We start from the raw sequence: 24,164 nt of genomic DNA, 5'->3' as shown, positions 1-24,164 counted from the left end.
GTTTATATATTGTTTGGAAATTTTATGGCAAATTTTTTGTATTTTTGTATAAAATTAAAAAGAGTTCCTCAGTATCTGCTCTTACTCTGTATATACAGACACCGCACAGTACCACTTCTCCTGTCCTGTATACTGGGTGTAATCCTCAGTATCTGCTCTTACTCTGTATATACAGACAGCGCACAGTACCACTTCTCCTGTATACTGGGTGTAATCCTCAGTATCTGCTCTTACTCTGTATATACAGACACCGCACAGTACCACCTCTCCTGTGTGACACCTCTATAGGGGGTCTGCTCTGGATATGATCAGTCGTGTTGTCAGCTGCGCTGTCACTGGATGGTAATGATCGCTGGACGTGCCGAGTCTCTCGTATCCTGAGCCATTTGAGGGGCCCAGACGTCATCGGACGCCATAATTTAATTGCTCCCACTACATATAGCAGTGAAGATAAACAGGAGTTTCTTAATGGAAAGCCTCGGGGCTTTGGCGTCAGATATCGCAGCGAGCTCTCCGTCACCCCTCTTGTCCATTTCACGCCACGCTCAGGAGTTTCCTACATATCAGATCATAGAGAGACTTCTGAAAACGCTACACTTCCCTCAATGCAAAAAAGAAAGAATGCAGGAGGCAATGAGATGTGAGGTTCTGCAGCATGATAGGAAAGCAGTAACATTCTGGATGCAGCTCTGGATGTGATTGGAGTTTAAGACAGGACGTAACTGTAGATCAGCAGGGGACAAGGAAACCTTTACTCAATGATAAAGTCCAGAGACATGAATGTAATATTTTCCCCAAAAATTAGATACAATCGTACCTGCCGTCCTTGGCCCGATCCATTGCTTCGAACTGCATCCTCAGCCACCTGCATGCAAGAAACCGGATGAAAACGGGTCCCCTTAAATTCAGTAAAATATTAAGGATTCCTAAGAGATCACAGGCAGAACTTGGTGTTGGACACTACAACTCCCATGACGCTGTGCAAAACTGTTCTGAAGTGGTGTTGAGCAGGGGCGTGACCACAAAATGCAGGGGTGGTTTGGGGGCGTGACCACAAAATTCAGGGGCGGGCTTAGGATGTGCCAGAAAAGCACCTATTCCTCAACAGTTGGGATTATGAATAACCAAATAAAGTACTGATCTCATGCCTTCTAGCTGGGCAGGTGTATAGGGGCCCTAAAGAAACAAGGACCCAATGCCACCTTAAAGGGGAGTGTACTGATGAATCCAGCACAGATATTGGTGATGGTTCAGAAGCAGACAATGAGACAGGTGATCTACAATAAGCTCGCAGTATCTAAGGGGCCCACAGACTGCTGCTGCTCAGGGGCCCCTGCAGGGATCAATGCCATGGATATTATCAGAGAGGAGCGGCGATGTTGACAGAAGCTCCAGCCCCCCCCCCATTATGTGACAGTCTATTCATCTGTCATCTCCAGTGGCTGCTGCAGAGCTGACAGTCAAAGAGCGTCCGAGAGCAAATATTTATCTGACATGAGAGGCGGAGAGAACCTGGAGCGCCAAGGGTCTCGGAGTTAATAAGCAGGGACAACAACCCCCAATAAATTACTGATTGTGTATCTAATCCTATCCTGTGTGATACCGTCTGCTGAGCTGTGTATCTAATACTATCCTGTGTGATACTGTCTGCTGAGCTGTGTATCTAATCCTATCATGTGTGATACTGTCTGCTGAGCTGTGGTATCTAATCCTATCATGTGTGATACTGTCTGCTGAGCTGGTATCTAATCCTATAATGTGTGATACTGTCTGCTGAGCTGTGTATCTAATCCTATCCTGTGTGATACTGGTCTGCTGAGCTGTGTATCTAATCCTATCCTGTGTGATACCGTCTGCTGAGCTGTGTATCTAATCCTATCCTGTGTGATACTGTCTGCTGAGCTGTGATCTAATCCTATCCGTGTGATACTGTCTGCTGAGCTGTGTATCCAATCCTATCCTGTGTGATACTGTCTGCGAGCGGTGTATCTAATCCTATCCTGTGTGATACTGTCTGCTAGAGCTGTGTATCTAATCCTATCCTGTGTGATACTGTCTGCTGAGCTGTGTATCTAATCCTATCCTGTGTGATACTGTCTGCTGAGCTGTGTATCTAATCCTATCCTGTGTGATACTGCTGCTGAGCTGTGTATCTAATCCTATCCTGTGTGATACTGTCTGCTGAGCTGTGTATCTAATCCTATCCTGTGTGATACTGTCTGCTGAGCTGTGTATCTAATATCCTGTGTGATACTGTCTGCTGAGCTGTGTATCTAATCCTATCCTGTGTGATACTGTCTGCTGAGCTGTGTATCTAATCCTATCCTGTGTGATACTGTCTGCTGAGCTGTGTATCTAATCCTATCCTGTGTGATACTGTCTGCTGAGCTGTGTATCTAATCCTATCCTGTGTGATACTGTCTGCTGAGCTGTGTATCTAATCCTATCCTGTGTGATACTGTCTGCTGAGCTGTGTATCTAATCCTATCCTGTGTGATACTGTCTGCTGAGCTGTGTATCTAATCCTATCCTGTGTGATACTGTCTGCTGAGCTGTGTATCTAATCCTATCCTGTGTGATACTGTCTGCTGAGCTGTGTATCTAATCCTATCCTGTGTGATACTGTCTGCTGAGCTGTGTATCTAATCCTATCCTGTGTGATACTGTCTGCTGAGCTGTGTATCTAATCCTATCCTGTGTGATACTGTCTGCTGAGCTGTGTATCTAATCCTATCCTGTGTGATACTGTCTGCTGAGCTGTGTATCTAATCCTATCCTGTGTGATACTGTCTGCTGAGCTGTGTATCTAATCCTATCCTGTGTGATACTGCTGCTGAGCTGTGTATCTAATCCTATCCTGTGTGATACTGTCTGCTGAGCTGTGGTAATCTAATCCTATCCTGTGTGATACTGTCTGCTGAGCTGTGTATCTAATCCTATCCTGTGTGATACTGTCTGCTGAGCTGTGTATCTAATTCCCTATCCTGTGTGATACTGTCTGCTGAGCTGTGTATCTAATCCTTCCTGTTGATACTGTCTCTGAGCTGTGTATCTATCCTCCTGTGTGATACTGTCTGCTGAGCTGTGTATCTAATCCTCTCCTGTGTGATACTGTCTGCTGAGCTGTGTATCTAATCCTATCCTGTGTGATACTGTCTGCTGAGCTGTGTATCTAATCCTATCCTGTGTGATACTGTCTGCTGAGCTGTGTATCTAATCCTATCCTGTGTGATACTGTCTGCTGAGCTGTGTATCTAATCCTCCTGTGTGATACTGTCTGCTGAGCTGTGTATCTAATCCTATCCTGTGTGATACTGTCTGCTGAGCTGTGTATCTAATCCTATCCTGTGTGATACTGTCTGCTGAGCTGTGTATCTAATCCTATCCTGTGTGATACTGCTGCTGGAGCTGTGTATCTAATCCTATCCTGTGTGATACTGTCTGCTGAGCTGTGTATCTAATCCTATCCTGTGTGATACTGTCTGCTGAGCTGTGTATCTAATCCTATCCTGTGTGATACTGCTGCTGGAGCTGTGTATCTAATCCTACCTGTGTGATACTGTCTGCTGAGCTGTGTATCTAATCCTATCCTGTGTGATACTGTCTGCTGAGCTGTGTATCTAATCCTATCCTGTGTGATACTGTCTGCTGAGCTGTGTATCTAATCCTATTCCTGTGTGATACTGGCTGCTGAGCTGTGTATCTAATCCTATCCTGTGTGATACTGTCTGCTGAGCTGTGTATCTATCCTCTCATGTGTGATACTGCTGCTGAGCTGTGTATCTAATCCTATCCTGTGTGATACTGTCTGCGAGCGTGTATCTAATCCTATCCTGTGTGATACTGTCTGCTGAGCTGTGTATCTAATCCTATCATGTGTGATACTGTCTGGAGCTGTGTATAATCCATATCCTGTGGTGATACTGTCTGAGCTGTGTATCTAATCCTATCCTGTGTGATACTGTCTGCTGAGCTGTGTATCTAATCCTATCCTGTGTGATACTGTCTGCTGAGCTGTGTATCTAATCCTATCCTGTTGTGATACTGTCTGCTGAGCTGTGTATCTAATCCATCCTGTGTGATACTGTCCTGCTGAGCTGTGTATCTAATCCTGTCCTGTGTGATACTGTCTGCTGAGCTGTGTATCTAATCCTATCCTGTGTGATACTGTCTGCTGAGCTGTGTATCTAATCCTATCAGTGTGATACTGTCTGCTGAGCTGTGTATCTAATCCTATCCTGTGTGATACTGTCTGCTGAGCTGTGTATCTGATCCTATCCTGTGTGATACTGTCTGCTGAGCTGTGTATCTAATCCTATCCTGGTGTGATACTGGTCTGCTGAGCTGTGTATCTAATCCTATCCTGTGTGATACTGTCTGCTGAGCTGTGTATCTAATCCTATCCTGTGTGATACTGTCTGCTGAGCTGTGTATCTAATCCTATCCTGTGTGGATACTGCTGTGAGCTGTGTATCTAATCCTATCCTGTGTGATACTGTCTGCTGAGCTGTGTATCTAATCCTATCCTGTGTGATACTGTCTGCTGAGCTGTGTATCTAATCCTATCCTGTGTGATACTGCTCTGCTGAGCTGTGTATCTAATCCTATCCTGTGTGATACTGTCTGCTGAGCTGTGTATCTAATCCTATCCTGTGTGATACTGTCTGCTGAGCTGTGTATCTAATCCTATCCTGTGTGATACTGTCTGCTGAGCTGTGTATCTAATCCTATCCTGTGTGATACTGTCTGCTGAGCTGTGTATCTAATCCTATCCTGTGTGATACTGTCTGCTGAGCTGTGTATCTAATCCTATCCTGTGTGATACTGACTGCTGAGCTGTGTATCTAATCCTATCCTGTGTGATACTGTCTGCTGAGCTGTGTATCTAATCCTATCCTGTGTGATACTGTCTGCTGAGCTGTGATCTAATCCTATCATGTGTGATACTGTCCTGCTGAGCTGTGTATCTAATCCTCATCCTGTGTGATACTGTCTGCTAGCTGTTTATCTAATCCTATCATGTGTGATACTGTCTGCTGAGCTGTGTATCTAATCCTATCCTGTGTGATACTGTCTGCTGAGCTGTGTATCTAATCCTATCCTGTGTGATACTGTCTGCTGAGCTGTGTATCTAATCCTATCCTGTGTGATACTGTCTGCTGAGCTGTGTATCTAATCCTATCCTGTGTGATACTGTCTGCTGAGCTGTGTATCTAATCCTATCCTGTGTGATACTGTCTGCTGAGCTGTGTATCTAATCCTATCCTGTGTGATACTGTCTGCTGGAGCTGTGTATCTAATCCTATCCTGTGTGATACTGTCTGCTGAGCTGTGTATCTAATCCTATCCTGTGTGATACTGTCTGCTGAGCTGTGTATCTAATCCTATCATGTGTGATACTGTCTGCTGAGCTGTGTATCTAATCCTATCCTGTGTGATACTGTCTGCTGAGCTGTGTATCTAATCCTATCCTGTGTGATACTGTCTGCTGAGCTGTGTATCTAATCCTATCCTGTGTGATACTGTCTGCTGAGCTGTGTATCTAATCCTATCCTGTGTGATACTGTCTGCTGAGCTGTGTATCTAATCCTATCCTGTGTGATACTGTCTGCTGAGCTGTGTATCTAATCCTATCCTGTGTGATACTGTCTGCTGAGCTGTGTATCTAATCCTATCCTGTGTGATACTGTCTGCTGAGCTGTGTATCTAATCCTATCCTGTGTGATACTGTCTGCTGAGCTGTGTATCTAATCCTATCCTGTGTGATACTGTCCTGCTGAGCTGTGTATCTAATCCTATCATGTGTGATACTGTCTGCTGAGCTGTGTATCTAATCCTATCCTGTGTGATACTGTCTGCTGGAGCTGTGTATCTAATCCTATCCTGTGTGATACTGTCTGCTGAGCTGTGTATCTAATCCTATCCTGTGTGATACTGTCTGCTGAGCTGTGTATCTAATCCTATCCTGTGTGATACTGTCTGCTGAGCTGTGTATCTAATCCTATCCTGTGTGATACTGTCTGCTGAGCTGTGTATCTAATCCTATCCTGTGTGATACTGTCTGCTGAGCTGTGTATCTAATCCTATCCTGTGTGATACTGTCTGCTGAGCTGTGTATCTAATCCTATCCTGTGTGATACTGTCTGCTGAGCTGTGTATCTAATCCTATCCTGTGTGGATACTGTCTGCTGAGCTGTGTATCTAATCCTATCCTGTGTGATACTGTCTGCTGAGCTGTGTATCTAATCCTATCCTGTGTGATACTGTCTGCTGAGCTGTGTATCTAATCCTATCCTGTGTGATACTGTCTGCTGAGCTGTGTATCTAATCCTATCCTGTGTGATACTGTCTGCTGAGCTGTGTATCTAATCCTATCCTGTGTGATACTGTCTGCTGAGCTGTGTATCTAATCCTATCCTGTGTGATACTGTCTGCTGAGCTGTGTATCTAATCCTATCCTGTGTGATACTGTCTGCTGAGCTGTGTATCTAATCCTATCCTGTGTGATACTGGCTGCTGAGCTGTGTATCTAATCCTATCCTGTGTGATACTGTCTGCTGAGCTGTGTATCTAATCCTATCCTGTGTGATACTGTCTGCTGAGCTGTGTATCTAATCCTATCCTGTGTGATACTGTCTGCTGAGCTGTGTATCTAATCCTATCCTGTGTGATACTGTCTGCTGAGCTGTGTATCTAATCCTATCCTGTGTGATACTGTCTGCTGAGCTGTGTATCTAATCCTATCCTGTGTGATACTGTCTGCTGAGCTGTGTATCTAATCCTATCCTGTGTGATACTGTCTGCTGAGCTGTGTATCTAATCCTATCCTGTGTGATACTGTCTGCTGAGCTGTGTATCTAATCCTATCCTGTGTGATACTGTCTGCTGAGCTGTGTATCTAATCCTATCCTGTGTGATACTGTCTGCTGAGCTGTGTATCTAATCCTATCCTGTGTGATACTGTCTGCTGAGCTGTGTATCTAATCCTATCCTGTGTGATACTGTCTGCTGAGCTGTGTATCTAATCCTATCCTGTGTGATACTGTCTGCTGAGCTGTGTATCTAATCCTATCCTGTGTGATACTGTCTGCTGAGCTGTGTATCTAATCCTATCCTGTGTGATACTGTCTGCTGGAGCTGTGTATCTAATCCTATCCTGTGTGATACTGTCTGCTGAGCTGTGTATCTAATCCTATCCTGTGTGATACTGCCTGCTGAGCTGTGTATCTAATCCTATCCTGTGTGATACTGTCTGCTGAGCTGTGTATCTAATCCTATCCTGTGTGATACTGTCTGCTGAGCTGTGTATCTAATCCTATCCTGTGTGATACTGTCTGCTGAGCTGTGTATCTAATCCTATCCCTGTGTGATACTGTCTGCTGAGCTGTGTATCTAATCCTATCCTGTGTGATACTGTCTGCTGAGGCTGTGTATCTAACCTTCCTGTGTGATACTGCTGCTGAGCTGTGTTATCCTATCCTGTGTGATCTGCTGAGCGTGTGTATCTATCCTATCCTGTGTGATACTGTCTGCTGAGCTGTGTATCTAATCCATCATGTGTGATACTGTCCTGCTGAGCTGTGTATCTAATCCTATCCTGTGTGATACTGTCTGCTGAGCTGTGTATCTATCCTATCCTGGGTGATACTGTCTGCCTGAGCTGTGTATCTAATCCTATCCTGTGTGAATACTGTCTGCTGAGCTGTGTATCTAATCCTATCATGTGTGATACTGTCTGCTGAGCTGTGTATCTATCCTATCCTGTGTGATACTGTCTGCTGAGCTGTGTATCTAATCCTATCCTGTGTGATACTGTCTGCTGAGCTGTGTATCTAATCCTATCCTGTGTGATACTGTCTGCTGAGCTGTGTATCTAATCCTATCCTGTGTGATACTGTCTGCTGAGCTGTGTATCTAATCCATCATGTGTGATACTGTCTGCTGGAGCTGTGTATCTAATCCTATCCTGTGTGATACTGTCTGCTGAGCTGTGGTATCTAATCCTATCCTGTGTGATACTGTCTGCTGAGCTGTGTATCTAATCCTATCCTGTGTGATACTGCCTGCTGAGCTGTGTATCTAATCCTATCCTGTGTGATACTGTCTGATGAGCTGTGTATCTAATCCTATCCTGTGTGATACTGTCTGATGAGCTGTGTATCTAATCCTATCCTGTGTGATACTGTCTGCTGAGCTGTGTATCTAATCCTATCCTGTGTGATACTGTCTGCTGAGCTGTGTATCTAATCCTATCCTGTGTGATACTGTCTGCTGAGCTGTGTATCTAATCCTATCCTGTGTGATACTGTCTGCTGAGCTGTGTATCTAATCCTATCCTGTGTGATACTGTCTGCTGAGCTGTGTATCTAATCCTATCCTGTGTGATACTGTCTGCTGAGCTGTGTATCTAATCCTATCCTGTGTGATACTGTCTGCTGAGCTGTGTATCTAATCCTATCCTGTGTGATACTGCCTGTGGAGCTGTGTATCTAATCCTATCCTGTGTGATACTGTCTGCTGAGCTGTGTATCTAATCCTATCCTGTGTGATACTGCCTGCTGAGCTGTGTATCTAATCCTATCCTGTGTGATACTGTCTGCTGAGCTGTGTATCTAATCCTATCCTGTGTGATACTGTCTGCTGAGCTGTGTATCTAATCCTATCATGTGTGATACTGTCCTGCTGAGCGGTGTATCTAATCCTATCCTGTGTGATACTGTCTCGGCTGAGCTGTGTATCTAAGCCTATCCTGTGTGATACTGTCTGCTGAGCTGTGTATCTAATCCTATCATGTGGTGATACTGTCTGCTGGAGCGTGTATCTAATCCTATCCTGTGTGATACTGTCTGCTTGAGCTGTGTATCTAATCCTATCCTGTGTGATACTGTCGGCTGAGCTGTGTATCTAATCCTATCCTGTGTGATACTGTCTGCTGAGCTTGGTATCTAATCCTATCTGTGTGATACTGTCTGCTGAGCTGTGTATCTAATCCTATCCTGTGTGATACTGTCTGCTGGAGCTGTGTATCTAATCCTATCCTGTGTGATACTGTCTGCTGAGCTGTGTATCTAATCCTTATCTGTGTGATACTGTCTGCTGAGCCGTGTATCTAATCCATTCCTGTGTGATACTGTCTGCTGAGCTGTGTATCTAATCCTATCCTGTGTGATACTGTCTGCTGAGCTGTGTATCTAATCCTATCCCTGTGTGATACTGTCTGCTGAGGCTGTGTATCTAATCCTATCCTGTTGATACTGTCTGCTGAGCTGTGTATCTAATCCTATCTGTGTGATACTGTCTGCTGAGCTGGGTATCTAATCCTATCCTGTGTGATACTGTCTCCTGAGCTGTGTATCTAATCCTATCTGTGTGATACTGTCTGCTTGAAGCTGTGTATCTAATCCCTATCCTGTGTGCTACTGTCTGCTGGGCTGTGTATCTAATCCTATCCCTGTGTGATACTTGTCTGCCGGAGCTGTGGTATCTAATCCTATCCTGTGTGATATGCCTGTGGAGCTGTGGACCTTCTAATCCTATCCTGTGTGATACTGTCTGCTGAGCTGTGTTATCTAATCCTATCCTGTGTGATACTGTCTGCTGAGCTGTGTATCTAATCCTATCCTGTGCCTATACAGTCCTGCCTGAGGCTGTGTATCCTAATTCCTCTCCTGTGTGATACTGTCTGCTTGAGCTGTGTATATAATCTTATCCTGTGTGATACTGTCTGTGGAGCCGTGTATCTAATCCCATCATGTGTGATACTGTCTGCTGAGCTGTGTATCTAATCCTATGCTGTGTGATACTGTCTGCTGAGCCGTGTATCTAATCCTATCCTGTGTGATACTGTCTGCTGAGCTGTGTATCTAATCCTATCCTGTGTGATACTGACTGCTGAGCTGTGTATCTAATCCTATCCTGTGTGATACTGTCTGCTGAGCTGTGTATCTAATCCTATCCTGTGTGATACTGTCTGCTGAGCTGTGTATCTAATCCTATCCTGTGTGATACTGTCTGCTGAGCTGTGTATCTAATCCTATCCTGTGTGATACTGTCTGCTGAGCTGTGTATCTAATCCTATCCTGTGTGATACTGCCTGCTGAGCTGTGTATCGAATCCTATCCTGTGTGATACTGTCTGCTGAGCTATGTATCTAATCCTATCCTGTGTGATACTGTCTGCTGAGCTGTGTATCTAATCCTATCCTGTGTGATACTGTCTGCTGAGCTGTGTATCTAATCCTAACCTGTGTGATACTGTCTGCTGAGCTGTGTATCTAATCCTGTCCTGTGTGATACTGTCTGCTGAGCCAGTGTCAGAGGATCATCCCTGTGATATAGTACTGCAGGAGGTAAGTGCTCCGGATACAGGACAGTACTTACCGCTCCGCCTGTAGAGGGCTGGGTGAGCTCAGGGTGTCAGTCAGTGCCCAGGTCAGGCCGCTGATCCACAGGGTCACCTCCTCTTCACTGAACGCTGCAGAGACAGAAATGTCCTTGTATATAAACTTACATTTGGATTTATGGGGGCAGGAGGGTGGATACTCTGCAGGAAGGGGAGATGCTCTTCAGGACGGGAGATGCTCTGCAGGATGGGGATGTTCTGCAGGACAGCGGATGCTCTGTAGGATGGGAGAAACTCTGCAGGGTGGAGAATGCTCTACATGACAGAGGATGCTCTGGAGGATGGTAGACACTGCAGGATGGAGAATGCTCTGCAGGACAGGAGATGCTCTGCAGGACAGGGGATGCTCTACATGACAGAGGATGCTCTGGAGGATGGTAGACACTGCAGGATGGAGAATGCTCTGCAGGACAGGAGATGCTCTGCAGGACAGGGAATGCTCTGCAGGATGTTGGATGCCTGTAGGATGGGAGACACTGCAGGATGGAGAATGCTCTGCAGGACAGGAGATGCTCTGCAGGACAGGGAATGCTCTGCAGGATGTTGGATGCCTGTAGGATGGGAGACACTCCAGGATGGAGAATGCTCTGCAGGACAGGAGATGCTCTGCAGGACAGGGGATGCTCTGCAGGATGTTGGATGCCTGTAGGATGGGAGACACTGCAGGATGGAGAATGCTCTGCAGGACAGGAGATGCTCTGCAGGACAGGGGATGCTCTGCAGGATGTTGGATGCCTGTAGGATGGGAGACACTGCAGGATGGAGAATGCTCTGCAGGACAGGAGATGCTCTGCAGGACAGGGGATGCTCTGCAGGATGTTGGATGCCTGTAGGATGGGAGACACTGCAGGATGGAGAATGCTCTGCAGGACAGGAGATGCTCTGCAGGACAGGGGATGCTCTGCAGGATGTTGGATGCCTGTAGGATGGGAGACACTGCAGGATGGAGAATGCTCTGCAGGACAGGGGATGCTCTGCAGGACAGGGGATGCTCTGCAGGATGTTGGATGCCTGTAGGATGGGAGACACTGCAGGATGGAGAATGCTCTGCAGGACAGGAGATGCTCTGCAGGACAGGGGATGCTCTGCAGGATGTTGGATGCCTGTAGGATGGGAGACACTGCAGGATGGAGAATGCTCTGCAGGACAGGAGATGCTCTGCAGAACAGGGGATGCTCTGCAGGATGTTGGATGCCTGTAGGATGGGAGACACTGCAGGATGGAGAATGCTCTGCAGGACAGGAGATGCTCTGCAGAACAGGGGATGCTCTGCAGGATGTTGGATGCCTGTAGGATGGGAGACACTGCAGGATGGAGAATGCTCTGCAGGACAGGGGATGCTTCATTGAGCTATACAGTGTATGATATGCAGCTCAAAGTCCCCAAACCAAATCTGAGCTCAGGGGGGCTGTCCCAGTCTCAAGCTCCTCCCCAAAGTGACCCCTAACACATCAAGCCCCTCCCCCATAGTGTAACTAGTACATACACTGACGAGAAAAAGGGTAACAATGTTTGGAGCTTTTGACTTTCAGGCTCCATATCTCAGCGTCCACTGCAGCTTGGAATGTGAGACTCCCATCATCCTATAGACCGTCGGCTGTCTCACACATACATTGGATTAGTTCTGCTCCTGCTGGTGGAACAATCCTTTTCTTCTTGTATAATACAAATCACAGCCTGTTCTCACGTACCCTAATTGCTCAGTGTGTTATAAGGGTCCATTCGCAGGTCCATAGAATGGGTTCGCACCCGTTCCGCAATTCTACGGAACAGGTGCGGACCCATTCATTCTTAATGGGGACGGAAAGGATGCGGACAGCACACTGTGTGCTGTCTGCATCCGCATTTCTGGTCCGCGGCTCCGTACTTCCGGTCCGCGGCTCCCCAAAAAAATTGAATACGCCCTATTCTGGTCCGCATTAGCGGACAAGAATAGACATTTCTATAGGGGTGGCGGCCGGGTGTATTGCGGATCCGTAATACATTACGGACGTGTGAATGGACCCAGGTCAATGCCCAAGTGAAACGTCACTGGTCTGAATCCAGGAGCCGCCATGAAGAAGATTTCATGCATCAAGCATCACCCAGGTCATCGATAGCGGTATCTTGGCCAAACTGCATCATGTGAGCGCCGTGACAGCTGAAAGAATACGAAATGAAGCCCGTCCATCCATTCCAAAGCCAAGAGGTGGACGTCCAGGCAAGATATGGGAGTCACAAGGTCTATCAGTTTTGGAGCGACAAACACGGCGGTGGAGGGGCTGCGACGAGCATTACACAAGTCTGGAATGGTGGCCCGAAAAATGGTGAAAAAGCCTCGACTTCAATATCGAGTTTACAAAAAAGTATAAACAGTATAAGACTGGAAATGGGTGATTTGTAGCGATGAGACGAAAGGCAATAGACTGGGCTCTGAGGGTGCAAATGGGTCTGGAAGAAACAAGGGAAAAGGGGCTAACGGATCGAGAAAGCGAAGGAAGTGTCAAGTTCGTTGGAGGACGCCTGATGATATGGGGTTTGGTTTCACAGCCAAAGGCGTTGGACACTTGACCAGGATCGATAGTGGTCTCAGTGCTGAACTACATGTGAGTATCCTACAAGACGAGTTACTTCCTACACTCGAGTACTATGGGTATGAAAAGGACGACATAGTGTTCCAGCAGGACAACGACCCGAAGCAGACATGGAGATTGGTGAAGAAATGGTTCGAGCTGGATCGCCCCTAGGGTCCCCAGACCTCAACCCAATCCAACACTTGTGGGTAGAGGCGAAGAAAAAGCCAAGTGAGGCGACCAGTAAGGACCAACATTGGGAACGTGCAGAAGAGACCTGGGAACAGATTTCGGTGGCTTGACCCTGATGGAGACACAATGCCCAGAAGGACTCGGGCCGTGCTGAAAGCCAAAGGTGGATTTACAAAATACTAACAAAATAATATAAATGAAAGCAGTAACAATGCAGTTACATGAGAAGAACCTAATAATATGCTAAACAGCTGCAAGTCCAATGTATGTGTGAGATAACCAAGATGGTTGTCTACAGGATGATGGGAGTCTCACGTTCCGAGCTGTAGTGGATGGTGAGATATGGAGCCTGGAAGTCAAAAGTTCTAAATATTGTTACCCTTTTTCTCGTCAGTGTATATAATTCACACAGAGGGGTTTCCCATTGGCTTCTGGACATTGTCAGCAGTGATACATTGTTTTCTTTATGTAACATTTTCACTTTTACAGATGTCCGGGGCACTTTAAGGTGTGGGGAATGTGACCAGCCCCCCACAACGCCCATTTCCTTCAAAATCCTGTAAATAGTGAAGACGTCAACAAAACACTGCAGATTGCTGTGTGTTCAGAGTGAGGCCCGAGGCGCAGGGCAGCGAGGTCACTGAGGTTTGTGGTTTACTCCATAAATATAACACATAGTTACCGAGCCACTTACTGCAGCACGGGAGCTTAATATAAAAACACTGAGCGACCAGCGCCCCCCCTGGTGTCATACCCTGGAGCCAAGAATACCACCTGTCCATAGTCCTCTTCTGCAAGCGATTGCTCCCTGTTATCAGCCATTTCAGGGGGTAGGATGACTGTAGGACAGGAGAATACAGTATATTGCCCCCTGTTATCAGTCATTTCAGGAGAGAGGATGACTGTAGGACAGGAGAATACAGTCTATTGTTCCCTGTTATCAGCCATTTCGGAGGAGAGGATGACTGTAGGACAGGAGAATACAGTCTATTGCTCCCTGTTATCAGCCATTTCAGGGGAGAGGATGACTGTAGGACAGAAGAATACAGTCTATTGCCCCCTGTTATCAGCCATTTCAGAGGAGAGGATGACTGTAGGACAGGAGAATACAGTCTATTGCCCCCTGTTATCAGCCATTTCAGGGGAGAGGATGACTGTAGGACAGGAGAATACAGTCTATTGCTCCCTGTTATCAGCCATTTCAGGGGAGAGGATGACTGTAGGACAGGAGAATACAGTCTATTGCCCCCTGTTATCAGCCATTTCAGGGGAGAGGACGACTGTAGGACAGGAGAATACAGTATATTGTCCCCTGTTATCTGCCATTTCAGGGGAGAGGATGACTGTAGGACAGGAGAATACAGTCTATTGCCCCCTGTTATCAGCCATTTCAGGGAGAGGATGACTGTAGGACAGAAGAATACAGTCTATTGCCCCCTGTTATCAGCCATTTCAGGGGAGAGGATGACTGTAGGACAGGAGAATACAGTCTATTGCTCCCTGTTATCAGCCATTTCAGAGGAGAGGATGACTGTAGAATGGGAGAATACAGTCTATTGCCCCCTGTTATCAGCCATTTCAGGGGGGAGGATGACTGTAGGACAGGAGAATACAGTCTATTGCCCCCTGTTATCAGCCATTTCAGGGGGGAGGATGACTGTAGGACAGGAGAATACAGTCTATTGCCCCCTGTTATCAGCCATTTCAGGGGAGAGGATGACTGTAGGACAGGAGAATACAGTCTATTGCCCCCTGTTATCAGCCATTTCAGGGGAGAGGATGACTGTAGGACAGGAGAATACAGTCTATTGCCCCCTGTTATCAGCCATTTCAGGGGAGAGGACGACTGTAGGACAGGAGAATACAGTATATTGTCCCCTGTTATCTGCCATTTCAGGGGAGAGGATGACTGTAGGACAGGAGAATACAGTCTATTGCCCCCTGTTATCAGCCATTTCAGAGGGAGGATGACTGTAGGACAGGAGAATACAGTCTATTGCCCCCTGTTATCAGCCATTTCAGGGGAGAGGATGACTGTAGGACAGGAGAATACAGACTATTGCCCCTTGTTATCAGCCATTTCAGAGGAGAGGATGACTGTAGGACAGGAGAATACAATCTATTGCCCCCTGTTATCAGCCATTTCAGGGGGGGGGGAGGATCACTGTAGGACAGGAGAATACAATCTATTGCCCCTGTTATCAGCCATTTCAGGGGGAGAGGATGACTGTAGGACAGGAGAATACAGTCTATTGCTCCCTGTTATCAGCCATTTCAGGGGAGAGGATGACTGTAGGACAGGAGAATACAGTCTATTGCCCCCTGTTATCAGCCATTTCAGGGGAGAGGATGACTGTAGGACAGGAGAATACAGTCTATTGCCCCCTGTTATCAGCCATTTCAGAGGAGAGGATGACTGTAGGACAGGAGAATACAATCTATTGCTCCCTGTTATCAGCCATTTCAGAGGGAGAGGATGACTGTAGGACAGGAGAATACAATCTATTGCTCCCTGTTATCAGCCATTTCAGGGGGGAGGATGACTGTAGGACAGGAGAATACAATCTATTGCTCCCTGTTATCAGCCATTTCAGAGGAGAGGATGACTGTAGGACAGGAGAATACAGTATATTGCTCCCTGTTATCAGCCATTTCAGGGGAGAGGATGACTGTAGGACAGGAGAATACAGTCTATTGCTCCCTGTTATCAGCCATTTCAGAGGAGAGGATGACTGTAGGACAGGAGAATACAATCTATTGCTCCCTGTTATCAGCCATTTCAGAGGAGAGGATGACTGTAGGACAGGAGAATACAGTTTATTGCTCCCCTGTTATCAGCCATTTCAGGGGAGAGGATGACTGTAGGACAGGAGAATACTGTATATTGCCCCCTGTTATCAGCCATTTTAGGGGAGAGGATGACTGTAGGACAGGAGAATACTGTCTATTGCCCCTGTTATCAGCATTTCAGGGGAGAGGATGACTGTAGGACAGGAGAATACAGTCTATTGCTCCCCTGTTATCAGCCATTTCAAGGGAGAGGATGACTGTAGGACAGGAGAATACAATCTATTGCTCCGTTATCAGCCATTTCAGGGGTGAGGACGACTGTAGGACACGAGAATACAGTCTATTGTTCCCTGTTATCAGCCATTTCGGAGGAGAGGATGACTGTAGGACAGGAGAATACAGTCTATTGCTCCCTGTTATCAGCCATTCAGGGGAGAGGATGACTGTAGGACAGGAGAATACAGTCTATGCCTCCCTGTTTTCAGCCATTTCAGGGGAGAGGATGACTGTAGGACAGGAGAATACAGTCTATTGCCTCCTGTTATCAGCCATTTCAGGGGAGAGGATGACTGTAGGACAGGAGAATACAGTCTATTGCCCCCTGTTATCAGCCATTTCAGGGGGAGAGGATGACTGTAGGACAGGAGAATACAGTCTATTGCCCCCTGTTATCAGCCATTTCAGGGGAGAGGATGACTGTAGGACAGGAGAATACAGTCTATTGCCCCCTGTTATCAGCCATTTCAGGGGGAGAGGATGACTGTAGGACAGGAGAATACAGTCTATTGCCCCCTGTTATCAGCCATTTCAGGGGGAGAGGATGACTGTAGGACAGGAGAATACAGTCTATTGCTCCCTGTTATCAGCCATTTCAGGGGAGAGGATGACTGTAGGACAGGAGAATACAGTCTATTGCTCCCCTGTTATCAGCCATTTCAGGGGGAGAGGATGACTGTAGGACAGGAGAATACAGTCTATTGCTCCCTGTTATCAGCCATTTCAGGGAGAGGATGACTGTAGGACAGGAGAATACAGTCTATTGCCCCTGTTATCAGCCATTTCAGGGGAAGGATGACTGTAGGACAGGAGAATACAGTCTATTGCCCCTGTTATCAGCCATTTCAGGGGAGGATGACTGTAGGACAGGAGAATACAGTCTATTGCCCCTGTTATCAGCCATTTCAGGGGAGAGGATGACTGTAGGACAGGAGAATACAGTCTATTGCCCCTGTTATCAGCCATTTCAGGGAGAGGATGACTGTAGGACAGGAGAATACAGTCTATTGCCCCTGTTATCAGCCATTTCAGGGGAGGATGACTGTAGGACAGGAGAATACAGTCTATTGCCCCTGTTATCAGCCATTTCAGGGAGAGACTGTAGGACAGGAGAATACAGTCTATTGCCCCCTGTTATCAGCCATTTCAGGAGAGGATGACTGTAGGACAGGAGAATACAGTCTATTGCCCCCTGTTATCAGCCATTTCAGGGGAGAGGATGACTGTAGGACAGGAGAATACAGTCTATTGCCCCTGTTATCAGCCATTTCAGGGGAGAGGATGACTGTAGGACAGAAGAATACAGTCTCTTGCCCCCTGTTATCAGCCATTTCAGGGGAGAGGATGACTGTAGGACAGGAGAATACAGTCTATTGCTCCCTGTTATCAGCCATTTCAGGGGAGAGGATGACTGTAGGACAGGAGAATACAGTCTATTGCCCCCTGTTATCAGCCATTTCAGGGGAGAGGATGACTGTAGGACAGGAGAATACAGTCTATTGCTTCCTGTTGTCAGCCATTTCAGGGGAGAGGATGACTGTAGGACAGGAGAATACAGTCTATTGCCCCCTGTTATCAGCCATTTCAGGGGAGAGGATGACTGTAGGACAGGAGAATACAGTCTATTGCCCCCTGTTATCAGCCATTTCAGGGGAGAGGATGACTGTAGGACAGGAGAATACAGTCTATTGCTTCCTGTTGTCAGCCATTTCAGGGGAGAGGATGACTGTAGGACAGGAGAATAGTCTATTGCCCCCTGTTATCAGGATGACTGTAGGACAGGAGAATACAGTCTATTGCCCCCTGTTATCAGCCATTTCAGTGGAGAGGATGACTGTAGGACAGGAGAATACAGTCTATTGCCCCCTGTTATCAGCCATTTCAGAGGAGAGGATGACTGTAGGACAGGAGAATACAATCTATTGCCCCCTGTTATCAGCCATTTCAGAGGAGAGGATGACTGTAGGACAGGAGAATACAGTCTATTTCTCCCTGTTATCAGCCATTTCAGAGGAGAGGATGACTGTAGGACAGGAGAATACAATCTATTGCCCCCTGTTATCAGCCATTTCAGGAGAGAGGATGACTGTAGGACAGGAGAATACAGTCTATTGCCCCCTGTTATCAGCCATTTCAGATTGGGGATTGACCATCACATTCTGTTCATTTCCCGTTCTTAAATATAACCTATAACCTTCTGCTCCCCCCCCCCCCCATATACACAAAGTATACAACGCTCTAACACATGTACAGACAAGACCCCCCATCACTGATTGGTCACTGACCGGCCACGCTGATGGTCTTTAGTCTGAAGTCCGCCCCATACAAGATGATGAAGCAGAGGGAGGCGTCCAGCTTGCGGGCATCTTCCGGGTACCTCTCGAAATCTCGTGAATTCTTCCCAGGGCGAATCTCTTTGATTTCTCTGATATCAACTAGAAAACAAGAAGAGGATGAAGGGTTAATACCCGAGAGCTGACAACTGCGCACCGGCGGCTACCTGCACCCTGTCAGCACCGCTTTCTGGGAGATGTCGTGTTTCTCTACAGCAGAAAACTGCACAATATCCTGATATGCCACGGAAGCTGCAGCATTGTGTGTGAATGCAGCTCTAGCTGTGAATGGAGGACAGAATCTAATAACTATTACTGAAGAGTCTACAAAAATCAGCAACAGGTGTCAGAAATAAGTGAGGTTTTGCTACCTGGGACTTAATAGGAAAACTAGGTATTGTGGCTGTAATATGGATGCTGCGTAACGGCCTTCTGGATGCAGCCATTTTATAAATAAAGCCGGGCATCCAATTTGTAAAATAAGTCTCCTTCCTATTTTGCACCATCTCTGAGACATACAGCCTGCAGTGTAAAGAATGGCGGTTTTCATTCTGGTTGCTACTGAAGTCTGTTACTTCTTATGTCACAGTCCTGTAGGGATCAATATGGCAGCGCGGGTCGGATGAGGGGCAGACTGTTCCCACTTATATCCCCCCACGGAGCAGCCACTGGACTTGCGCTGCTGTTTGTACAGACTTTTTTTTTTCATTTTCGGCCTGGGCGGTCCATGGGGTCAAGATTTTGGTCTGGATGGTTCCCATGGCAACTTAGTCCCAGACCTGCGGACTTTGGAGCCATCTCGCCCTGGCACGGGACTGTCACCGCTGTCACTGCACATAAAGGGTCCGCTGTGCACAAAACCCTACTAAATCCGCCATTAAAGGGCCGGTAACCAGTATCATGGCTGCACTGTATGAAGTTCAACAGCTGTCTCATAGACTTTGTGTTTCGCTCCTCGCCATTTCCAAGATCTCTGCTTGCTGTATGTGAATGAAAGCATTTATAGTTACATTCAGAAGCTGAAAACCCGACCTAGCTCAGTACTGCTTGCACAGCAGATGTATTCGTTACAATGTGTCAGTGCAAGAAATTCACACGTCAGTACGTGTTCTCCATGGACAGCACGCATCCCCAATCATTTTCACACATCCGTGTTTTCGCACGGTCCGTGGGTCCATGGTTTTAGCACGGATGCATGCTCTATTTTGTCCATGTTCACGGATTCATCGCACCCATTATAATCACGTACGCAACACGGATGCCATCTGACCATTAGGAGGAGATGCTGTGAAAATACATTTTCAGCTGTACAGTGTCCGTGAAACACGGGTCACTCACGGAAGGCAAAAAACGGACACACGGGCCGAACACGGATTCTTCACGGATGCATCGCCGACTGTCATCACGGACACAGACGTGTGAATGAGGCATTGCACTTTAAATTAGGAAGCAAGCAAAGGTCAGGAATAGCTCCACAATCAGAAAGCGCCCCTTTAAACGGCAGTCCCTGATCCTGGCTCTTTCCTAATGGAGCAGAGCTGCAGTATAAAGCATGGGGATAAACAGCTGCAGCCTGAGCCTCCGGTGAGGCAGGTGAAGGATTTCTGACTAACTCCAATAGACAATGGGCATCATTTAGAAAGGCTGGCATTTTATGCTGGTCTTTGATTACCCCCCTCCCCCCCACGCCGTGCCGGACTATGCACAAAATGTATGACGAGGAGTATGCCTGATCATAAATGAGGTTCCAACATTTACGTCTGATTTTCCGTGCACCGCCACTCCCAAGTGTCGAGGATGGCGTAAAAACGCCTGTCTGACAAAATATTGTCACAAAGGCGTTTAAAAAGTTGCAAAAAGGGGTATTGTGTCTTTTTTTTTGTTATGCCAAAAACTGGCATGAGAATGTTGGTAAATGACCCCCAATTATTCTGGAGTCAATCATTAGAGCTGTGTCCTAATGAAGCAAAGCTGCAGTGTAGAGCATGAATGAGTCATATTTATATATTTAGCAATCCGAGTCTTAATGCATGACCCAGGGGGATAGATTTAGGGTTTGGCTACACGGCGATCTTGGTCGCGCCCAAGGATCGCACTGTATCGGTGCTAGTATAAAGATGAATGGGGCCATAGGGTGACTCGCACGTGTGCCGCAACCGCGACCCCAGAATGGAAAAACATCCAACACTCTTAATAAATGACCCCCAAGCTTGAGTCAGTGATTACGGCTGTGGGGTACTGGGGCCGACCTGCCTACCTCTTCCCTCGCCCTTTTCAGGGTGATGAGCTCTAGGACTGTACATGTAAAACCCGGACCCCAAATCACAGACGTGCACAGGGGTGAGAGGTGAAGAAAAAGTCCCTTCAATGACTTAGGGATGGACGCTCGGCACAAAGTATCCGCAGCTATTGTAATGGAGGCCGCTGTACACGTAACTGAACGCCTCCGATGCGGTGTCCACGGGGCAGAGTTCACTCCGTGCCTCTGGCTGTTTGTCCGGAAATTGCATTTAACTCTGCTTTATCCAGGATGTGCTGCAGGAGCGAGGTGACCGCTCATCCGCCTCGTATAAAACCGCAAGAAACGCGATGAGCCCCTAATGTCCAATCTGCTGCCTCAGAAATATCCATTACGTGACCATCTGCGCAATTCTCATGCACACGACCATCGTTTGTGTCCGCATTTTTTGGGCTTTCTATGCGTGCGTAAAAATTGCGGACAGCACTTGGATAATAATAGAATGTGTCCTATTCTTGTCCGTTTTGCAGTTCTATTAGGAAAATGCGCCATGCTCACGGCCGGTATCTAATACTTTGTTGATCTGCTGTTTGCAGACCGCAAAATACATGCGGTTGTGTGCATGAGGCCTTACAGAAAGTTCTGCAACTTTGTTAGAGACTTTGGGGGTCATTTATTAAGAACGGTATTTTAGACGACGGTCCTAATAACCCCTGTGCTGGCGGTGGATCCGACGAAGTTATATAGAGTCGCCGGCCTCTACATTACCGCCACTCTAAACCTATGCCAGCTCCCTTGCCGGCGTAGATTTAGAACATTTTCTACGCCTAAGGTCTCATGCACACGACCATTCAGTTTTTTGCGGTCTGCAAACCGTGGATCCGTAAAAAACGGAAGCCGCCGTGTGCCTTCCACAATTTGCAGAACGGAACGGGCGGCCCATTGTAGACATGCCTATTCTTGTCTGCAAAACGGACAAGAATAGGACAGGCTATGTTTTTTTTGCGGGGCCTTGGAACGGAGCAACGGATGCGGACAGCACACGGAGTGCTGTCCGCATCTTTTGCGGCCCCATTGAAGTGACTGGGTCCGCACACCGAGCCGCAAAAACTGCGGCTCGGATGCGGACCCGAAAAACGGCCGCTCAGTCCCCTTCCCCGCTCCCTTTTTTGAGGCCTGGTGTGAGCGGGAAAAGTCGCAGATTGCGGCGCAAATAACCTTTGGGTAGCAATTCACTACAGATATATGCCAGGCGTATATCTGATAGTAAATGACCCCCTTTGTGTTTCAATTCTTCACCATGTTTTAAGATCTCTGCTTGCTGTCAGTAGATATGACCATGGCTTGTTACAATGTATCCCTTCCCGACAAATCTGTGTGAGCTAAACAGCATCAGACATCTGTTTCCTGTTCTGATAGTTTGTTACAATGTATCAATGCAGTTTGTAGCTGTCCGCACTCCACACTGCTTACCTCACAGCTTTTCAGTCTCTGGATGTATGGATAACTGTTCCTACTTACTGACAGCAAGCAGAGATCTAAGCTGTAGACTGTTTCCTATCACACTGTGGCCCCCTTACCTAAGGGGCCCGCAGTCTCTCCTGCAGCAGGGCTATAAGGGAATTGCAGAGTGATAGCAATGTCTCCCTGAATTACATATTCTTTATCACTACAGTGCATATAGATCCTACATACTGTGATGTCATCATATACAGTGGTGATGTCATCAGGCCAGGCGGTTTCCTTACTGCAGTGAGGCCTGGGGTCTGTGTGTGATGTCTCAGTTCATCTTCATATTTAATACTTTGAATCCATTGTTACAGTGGAGAGAGTATGGTGAGAGCAGAGACCGTCATTCCTGGATCAGCTCCTGTGACTCTGAGGCATTGTTCCAGCAGGAAAGAGGTTAAAGCGAGGCATAATCCACCTCCTCCCTCCACATGCTCTATTCTGGGCTCATCAGGAAGCTGCAGACTTGGACAAACAGAGATCTAAGTGACATAAAACCAGTTGTGTGTACAGGATGGAAGTAGACAGTAAAAGTGGAGGCCAGGGGTCCAACAGGCAGGGGAGAAGAGGCCCATGGCCAAGCAGGCAGGAGAATAGAGGCCCGGGGTCCACCAGGCAAGAGAATAGAGGCCCAGGGTCCAACAGGCAAGAGAACAGAGAACAGGGGTCCACCAGGTAGGAGTGCAGAGGCCTGGGGTCCACCAGGCAGGGGAGAAGAGGCTTGAGGTCCACCAAGCAGGACAGCAGATGCTTAGGGTCCACCAGGCAGGAGAGCAGAGGCCCAGGGTCCACCAGGCAGGAGAGCAGAGGCCCAGGGTCCACCAGGCAGGAGAGCAGAGGCCCAGGGTCCATCAGACAGGAGAGAAAAGGTCCGGGGTCCACCAGGCAGGACAGCAGATGCCCAGGGTCCACCAGGCAGGAGAGCAGAGGCCCAGGGTCCACCAGGCAGGAGAGCAGAGGCCCAGGGTCCACCAGGCAGGAGATCAGAGGCCCAGGGTCCATCAGACAGGAGAGAAAAGGTCCGGGGTCCACCAGGCAGGACAGCAGATGCCCAGGGTCTACCAGGCAGGAGAGCAGAGGCTTGGAGTCCACCAGGCAAAAGAGCAGAGGCCCAGGGTACACCACTAAGGATATTAGAGGCATGGGGTTTACTAGGCAAGGCAGCAGAGGCCTGGGTTTATCAGGTAGGACAGAAGAGTCTGAGGTCTACCAGGAAAGATGGCAGAGGCCTAGGGTCTACCAGGCAGGACAGTACAGGCCTAGAGTCCACTAGGCAGGACAGCAGAGGCCTCGGGACTACCAGTTAGGACATCCTTTAGAAATGACATTTTTATATGTTAGAGCTCAAATATCAGGTTACATAGAGCATAAGCATAGATATACCCCAGTATAGAGGGGGCACTGATCTCAGCTCAGGATACAGGGGTCTGACTGTACCCCAGTACAGAGGAAGCACTGATCTCAGCTCAGGATACAGGGGTCTGACTGTACCCCAGTACAGAGGGGGCACTGATGTCAGCTCAGGATACAAGGGTCTGACTGTACCCCAGTATATAGGGGGCACTGATCTCAGCTCAGGATACAGAGGTCTGACTGTACCCCAGTATAGAGGGGGCACTGATCTCAGCTCAGGATACAGAGGTCTGACTGTACCCCAGTATAGAGGGGGCACTGATGTCAGCTCAGGATACAGGGGTCTGACTGTACCCCAGTACAGAGGAAGCACTGATCTCAGCTCAGGATACAGGGGTCTGACTGTACCCCAGTACAGAGGGGGCACTGATGTCAGCTCAGGATACAAGGGTCTGACTGTACCCCAGTATATAGGGGGCACTGATCTCAGCTCAGGATACAGAGGTCTGACTGTACCCC

General features: G+C 47.6%; 1 protein-coding gene across 1 annotated transcript in view; it reads right to left on the bottom strand.

Moving 5' to 3' along the window:
• Nucleotides 1–724: 724 nt before the first annotated feature.
• LOC122924077 (1-phosphatidylinositol 4,5-bisphosphate phosphodiesterase gamma-1-like) overlaps nt 725–24,164 on the bottom strand; it is a 31,424-nt gene continuing 7,984 nt past the window's right edge. The window contains exons 2-4 of the mRNA XM_044274995.1: nt 18,497–18,646; nt 10,380–10,473; nt 725–865 (exon numbers count right to left, since the gene is read on the bottom strand). Of these exons, the coding sequence (XP_044130930.1) occupies nt 802–865; nt 10,380–10,473; nt 18,497–18,646 (308 nt within the window). The 3' untranslated portion in view covers nt 725–801. The remainder of the gene's footprint in view (nt 866–10,379; nt 10,474–18,496; nt 18,647–24,164) is intronic.

This window comes from Bufo gargarizans, unplaced genomic scaffold (assembly GCF_014858855.1).
Source record: "Bufo gargarizans isolate SCDJY-AF-19 unplaced genomic scaffold, ASM1485885v1 original_scaffold_2212_pilon, whole genome shotgun sequence".
Classification (NCBI taxonomy): domain Eukaryota; kingdom Metazoa; phylum Chordata; class Amphibia; order Anura; family Bufonidae; genus Bufo; species Bufo gargarizans.
Note: the sequence above shows the minus strand (reverse complement) of the source record. Positions and strands in the feature narration are given on the sequence as shown.